Below are 7422 nucleotides of genomic sequence, written 5' to 3'. Positions count from 1 at the left end.
TATATGTATATATACATATATATAAATATATACAGATTAAAGTTTGAAGTTTAAAACAACAGGTTATAGATGTAGCCTCCTCTAAACATGAAACCACCACGACAAGATGACCACGGACAATAAGGCCAAGTTTCTACTGCTGTAGGCTGTAGAGGCAGCGTCTGTGAGGGAAGGCAAAAAAAATGTTTTTAAAATAATAAAAATACTGACAATTGTAACGTGAACACACATCGGCAAATTGCTTTAAGTTTCACACGGTTTTAATATTTAGGTAAAACTCCCTAACTACACCACCAAACAACACCACTAATCCAACCACCTAACTACACCACTAAACTACACCACCAAACTACACCACTAAGCTACACTATAAAACCACACCACAAAACTATACCACTAAACTACACCCCTAAACTATAACACCAAACTACACCACTAGACTTTAGTGAGGCTCAACCCAGCTCTTAGAAGTACCTGGCAAAAATTGGGAGGAAGAAACAGCAACTACGCATTGCCGGTCAACTCTGCCTCATCTACCCTATGACGATCAAAATACTATAAGTTTAAAGTTTATTGGTCGAATATATAACTTACTAGTAGAGGATTGGATCATTGACGTTGTCATTGGTTTAGTTGTCGTTGTTGTCGTTATTGCAGTATCTAAAAAAAGATGAAACTTTATGTTTGATAAAGTGTCCTCATACTTTAAAAGTTACATTGATTCGATTAAAAATGTACACAAATCACTACTACTTTGTTGGAATATTATTCAATTAATTGCATGATTGTGGGTAGAGAATAAATTATAAAACATTTCATTTCAGTTCTCTTAAAATATTTTAAAAAGAAAAAGGTGATAAGAAACATTTTTGAGATATCTTAAGAATTTAAACAGCACCCAAACATAAAGTAAACTGTACGAGACAAATGGTTCAAATAGACAAAAGGTAAACCATAAACATACATTGCTTAGCACTGACAGCAACCTTAAACTTTTGGTCCCTACCATTTTTTGTTGAAATTTAACTAGTCTTTATCAATTATACCCGTGCCCATTTTGTAAACCTAAATACGATAAGTTTTAAATAATTAAATTATCCAATATTTTTCCTTTTTTTTTCGAAAATTGATACTGAATTAAATCTGATGGAAGATTTCCATTAATTATTACAACTAAAATTTAAAATGTCTTGATTTTTAAATTTTTTTTATATGTAGCTAAAGTGAAAAAAAATCGTTTTTCTTTAAACATGCATCATAGTTCTTCGATTATTACTAATATAAAATAGATCTCTATTGTGCGCTTAAGTAAAAGTATATCTTGCCTACATAATAGTTATAAAGAAATCGAATAAATAATCACAAATATTGTAAAAAAAAAAGCCCCAAATTTTTTTTTAATTAAAAAAATCAGGGACCTCATGAATAGCGCCATAGGTAACTGTAACTTTGTAATAAATGAGGTAAATACTGTATAAAATGTTATCTCACCACAAGTTGTCCCATTTAACGCAATCTTCTGATTAATGGTGACTAAACTTTGTTTCTCTGCCTGTGACAAACAGTTGAGTCCAGTTAAACATTTCTCGTAGTCGCTCACGTCTCTGAGGGGATACAATAGAGAAAGGGAAGTTTTAGAAGGTTTACAGCAGTTTTATATGCGTGCCGCCGTCATGTATAAAATCATGGTGTGGGATTTAAAAAAAATAAATAGTTAATTTCCTTACCTACAAGCTAATGTCTTGTTGGTTAGGTGTAGGAATACTGTGGTGACGAAAGTTGTCAAACATTTGTCTTGACCATCCAGGCAAGCTGAAAACAGGAAACATCGGGTGTTAAAAAAGATGCATCGATACTCGATACGTTGAAAATCTCGCTCTTTTTCTTTCTTTTTGTCTTTTTTTAACTCTTTCTCTCTTTCTGTTTCTCTCTCGCTCTTTATTCTAGAATCAGGCTAGTTTTACGTCCTGTAGATGAGCATAGAGTCCCCCGTTGTTAAAAAGAAAAGTGTTTTTCATCCAGAGGAAAGTAAAGGTATAGGGTCCGAGTGCTCACGACTCTATCCCTTCAAATGATGATGATAAAAAACAGGTAAAATCTACTTCCCCTGTGAGCCAGTTTGAAATAGTAACTTAAAATGTTTAGTATTGCGATAAAAACACCATAGTAACTATTATTTTTTTAAAATTTATATTGAAATTACTTTTTACGTAGGCTACTAAAAACAGGTGAAAATAAATTTAAAAATATTTTTACACATATTTTATTTCGATGTTTGCATTCAATCACATACAGGCATTATCTGAATCAGATTTATTCAGAGGCGTAGCGACCCTTCCCGGCGACCGGGGACAAACTTTTCGATTTGCACCCCCCTCCCCCCCCAAGATCCCGATTTGCACCCCCCCCCCTCTCAAACTTTCGATTTTCACCCTCCTCAACCTTTCAATTTATTTTTCCAACCCATTTTTCCAACATATGTCCCCCCCCCCGCCCCCCCCCCCCTTCGCTACGCTACTGGATTTATTCATTGTGAATTCTACAATTACTCTATTCAGTTTTTTTAGGCTTTATTATTTACTTTTATCTTTTTTTTTTTATAAAACATTAAAAACTTATTTTTATGGATTAAAATAGTAAGAAAAGCATGATAAAAATTTCCAAAATCTCCAAAATGGGTGTCAAAGTCCGTCCAAAGCGAAATATAGTTAACGAAACTCCATTTGATTTATTGTACAAAACTTAGGTAAAATAAACGACCAAGGAAGATTTATTAAAAAACAAACAAACAAACTCTAATAAATTTTTTTTCTCTTTTCTTTCTTTTTTTTTTAAATTAGTACTTTTATTTTCCAATTTAACACAAATACAGTGATCTTCCACGCCGTTTGGGTGGATATTTACAAGATAGTTACATTGGTGTACAGAGTATCGTATATAAATAGCGGAATATGTAAGTGAATACAAAGGATGCATTGAACGTAATGCATTAAATATCAAAGAATTAAATAGACCCCATTCTTATATTGTTAAACGTCTAACGTGTTTATAGTCTAAATTTATGTTTAAAAACTTAATATTGATAATGTTTTAAAACAATTTTCATTTCTTAAACTTAGAATCATAATTGTCAACATGTTCATTAAACAAAATTAAAAAAAAAAAATTACTTTGTACACAAATTTTAATTATGTCTGAAAATTATTTACATTTAGTCCTTTAGCACTCATTACTTCCCTTGATAAATTAGGAAAACAAAATTACTTCCCTTTATAAAAAACTTCACATCGGGAGGAAAAAAATGTACCTTTTATTACTTTTTAAGACGTTGCGGAAAATATTACATAATTAGCCTGGATTGATCAAGTGAAACGTGGCAGGTATTTTAAATACTGCCTTTTATTTATTTTATACACTGAATTTACTGTTTTTTTCTTATTAATTTTAATCGAAGACAGTTAAGTAACAAAAGACATCTTTATTCGGGAACGGGAATTCCCGCAGGTTATTATTTGTGTCTTTTTAGCGCAATTTCCATTCTGGAGAATTGCGTTTATTAACTCGTCATTTCTGGGAATGGATGGATGAATGAATGAATGAATGTATGGATGAATGTGTGTCCGGGCTTTAAGTCGTATCTCCTCCTCAACGAAGCAATATCGATGACTAGTTCCAAAAGCAATTGTGTTAAGCAAGTTACGAGAATGAGCATAGGCCATAAAAATTCCGGGTTTCTTTCATGTATTTCCCGAAAAAGCCAAAAAACCTTGAAAAAATTCAGTTTGTGGCCCATATCTCGGCAACCAGACCACTTAGCGACTTGAAACATGTACCAATCGATTCCCGCCATCATTTAGAACAATATTGCCGAAGAAAGTTTTCAAAAATATCCTCTCGTTCGGTCACAACTTTTACAATTACATAAACACCTACAAACCGATTGTTCTTCTAGCTTGAACGCACCCAAGCATTATACGTCAGAGCTATTTTTAGATAACATAAGGAAATTGCGCATAAATGTCACTAGACTTTTTTAATTAACTTGTTTTTTTTTTTGCACATTCGTTTTGTCTGTTCTTTTTTGCGCACAAATGGGAATTCTTTTTTTTTTCCGGTCGCACCAAACATGCTGAATGTTGCCTTTTTTTACGTCACCATAGTGCGTACCTTTTTAGCGCAATTTCCATTCTGGAGAATTGCGTTTATTAACCCGTCATTTCTGGATGTATCAATGTATGAATGGATGGATGGATGGATGGATGTGTGTCCGCAGCTTTAAGTCGTATCTCCTCCTCAACGAAGCAATATCGAGGACTAGTTCCAAAAGCAATTATGTTAAGCAAGTTACGAGGGTTTCTTTCATGGATTTCCCGGAAAAGTAAAAAAAAACCTCTAAAAAATGCAGTTTTTGGCCCATATCTCGGCAACCAGACCACTTAGCGACTTGAAACATATACCAATCGATTCCTGCCATAATTTAGAACAATATTGCCGAAGAAAGTTTTCAAAAATATCCTTTCGTTCGGTCACAAATTGTTTTTTGAATTAATTAAAATTTGGACCGAATTAGTAGGCATTTTATCCAACCACACCACACGCGTCATCACGTTCAATAGCTGCGCCATCACGTTCAATGGCTGCGTCATCACGTTCAGTAGCTAGGCGCGCAATGGTTTTTAGTCATGTAACTCTATTGTAAATAAAACATGTAAAATACTGAAAAATTTTTTAATAAAAAACGTTTTAATAACTAATTAACTAACCAATGGTTTTACTAACACTGCTCTTGATTTACGCTACGACAGAGCTATTTTTAGATAACATAAGGAAATTGCGCTAAAATTGTCACTAGACTTTTTTATTACCTTGTTTTTTTAAAACAGACGTTTTTAACAGTACATGTAGCAGTATAAAGTTTTACTACCGAAGAAACAATTGGATAAGAAAAGTTACTATAGTCTTTAAGTGAATCAAATCCGGGCGTCCTCCGCCGCCCAGACAGGGTGCTATTTCACGCCCCGGGCTTTCCCGTGCTCGCTTTGGCGTCTACGTTCGTTTAAGTGAGTGCAAAAGACTATAACTAAGTTGGGGTACTATAGTCGTTTACTAAGCTGAAACAGGCGGTTCCGCCGGCGCCCCAGCATGGTGCGATTTGGCGCCCCGGGGTAGACTGTGAGCACTTTGCGTTTATGTTTGCGTTTGTGTTTTCTTTGTGTTTGGGTTGGGTTTGCATTTGGGTTTAGTTTGTTTCGTTTGCTTTTTCGTTTGTGTTTTTCTTTGTATTTGTGTTTGTGGTTGGGTTTGTGTTTGCGTTTTTTGTTTGTTTTGGTTGGTTGTTGTTATGGTGAGCAATGCCGGGTATATGCTGATTACTAAACACCCATGTCATGGTTCTTTACAGATAGGTTTTTCACATAGGCCAGTGCATTTTATTTCATTCGGGGGGGGGGTAGTGATATATTTTTTTACTTATTTTACTACTTACGACATGGGATTCTGATCATTTGCCTCCCTAGAGCGATGAGATTTTCTTTATCTACATCCTTCAAGCAGCTGACAGTGTTGACACAAAGAATAAACGCTTGAAGATCGCTGAAGAAAAGGGGTTGACATTTTTATTAGTATTTCAATTCATCGAAAAATCAATCATTTACGCGAAATAAGAATCAACTCGAAAAATGAGTAGTTGGCATTAAAGAAACCATAATATTTTGATTGTTTTTAAAAATTGAATATTATTGGTAGAGCGTATTGGTATTAAAATGATTGCCCCAAGATTCTGTTGTGTTATGCCGTGCTCAGTCATCAAGCAGAAAAAATATCATGACTAAACTTTTCACAAGAAAAAAGTTTTGTTATTTTGTTTTTCAATGTTTGTTTTAAATTTCTGCTTCGTTAGTCTACGATCTACCGTTGGCATGAAAATAAAAGGTGCAAATATGGGATCTCATCCGTTTTCACGTCATAGTCTTGCAATGGTAAAACATATATTTTGTGAATGCTTAAATAATATAAATACATTTGTCTGTAAATTAAGGTCTTGTTGTTTTAAATAATATAAAAACATTTACCTGCATACTAAGGTCTGGTTGTCGCCATGCACGGCTACGTTCTCACTCAGTTTTGTCATACATACTGCCTGGGCGTCGCAGCCTGATTTAAATGTATTTTACAAATCTCATTCAAATACTGATGGAATTTGATTTGTAGGAGTCCTATTGTAATTCAGATCATATTTACAAAACATGTAGCACCAACAATGCAACTACCACTATTTACCACGCACTCTAAATTTAAAAGTAATCAAAATATACAGTTTCTAAAATATTTAGTTTGTAAAACGTATTTTAATAATACATGTCGATAGAAAATTGATTATTAGGCTCGCGTGTAACTTATTTTCTTATAGTACGCGTGTGGTCCGTAAGAATATGAAACAAGTTGTTGACTTATATGGATTTTATATGATTTTATAACCTTTTTATGATCACATAAATTAATCAGTGTATACTAATCAATTAATGTAATTAAAATAATTTATGTTCAATGAATAAATGTAATTAAAATAATTTAATGTTTAGTTAATATATGAAATTAAAATAGCAATTAAATTTTTAATGAATAAATTCAGTTAGCTTAATAATTAAAAGTTGAATGAATTAAGTAATTACAACAATAATACAATTTTTAATGAATAAATGTTTTTAAAAATAATTTAATTTTTTACTTACTTGGTGGTTTTGTTTGCGCAACGATACCTTAAAGTGAGGAAAAGGTGGCATTTGAAAATAGTTTAAAGGTATTATTTCATGAAATGTAAAAGAAATTATTTATATATAATAATTTAATCAAATAATAATTTTATTGAAAAAAAATCATTGTAAAGGGAAACAGCTATATAAAATCACGTAAAATTAAATACATTATATTATGATGTATTGTAACATTAAACTTAAAACCAACTTTTTTTTCTAAAATTTTAATTTACTAATAACATACACAAAACTAACAAGAATTTACCTTCAAATAAAAGAAAAAAGCTAAAAATTTGGAAAAACATTTTTTTTAGTTTTTAAACTTCCACAAGGAGTGATAAGCCAGTAAAATAATGGATATAATCCGTGAGCACTGGTTTGCCAAACAGTTTGAATTAAAACTCGGGTAAGTTTTGCAATTACTTAACTAGTGGCTGGGGATTGTATCACGTGACGGGTGTTTGATGAGTGAAGCTGATTAAATAAGGGCTGGCCTCAACGATGCTTCAGTAGGTCAGCCAAGTGTGGGGCTGATTAGCGATTTAACTGTCACTTACAGGTGGGGAAGGTGACGGTGAATATTGCTTAAGATGTGCTGTCAGTGACAGCTGATGCAATGTCAGTGACAGCTGATGTACTGTCAGTGACAAATTCATGACAGTCTTAG

The 7422-nt window shown here is 32.9% G+C and overlaps 1 protein-coding gene across 1 annotated transcript; it reads right to left on the bottom strand.

Moving 5' to 3' along the window:
• LOC131934688 (uncharacterized) lies at positions 1 to 7162 on the bottom strand. The gene is made up of 8 exons (XM_059290773.1): positions 7021 to 7162; positions 6732 to 6758; positions 6072 to 6153; positions 5486 to 5592; positions 1728 to 1812; positions 1492 to 1604; positions 595 to 660; positions 1 to 161 (listed from the first exon to the last, which is right to left on the bottom strand). The coding sequence occupies exons 1-8, from the start codon at positions 7058 to 7060 to the stop codon at positions 82 to 84; spliced, it is 600 nt and encodes a 199-aa protein (XP_059146756.1). The 5' UTR covers positions 7061 to 7162; the 3' UTR covers positions 1 to 81.
• Between the last annotated feature and the right edge of the window lie 260 nt (positions 7163 to 7422).

This window comes from Physella acuta, unplaced genomic scaffold, assembly GCF_028476545.2.
Source record: "Physella acuta isolate Inbredline_101_S28 unplaced genomic scaffold, ASM2847654v3 ptg000115l, whole genome shotgun sequence".
Classification (NCBI taxonomy): domain Eukaryota; kingdom Metazoa; phylum Mollusca; class Gastropoda; family Physidae; genus Physella; species Physella acuta.
This window is presented reverse-complemented; position numbering and strand designations above follow the sequence as displayed.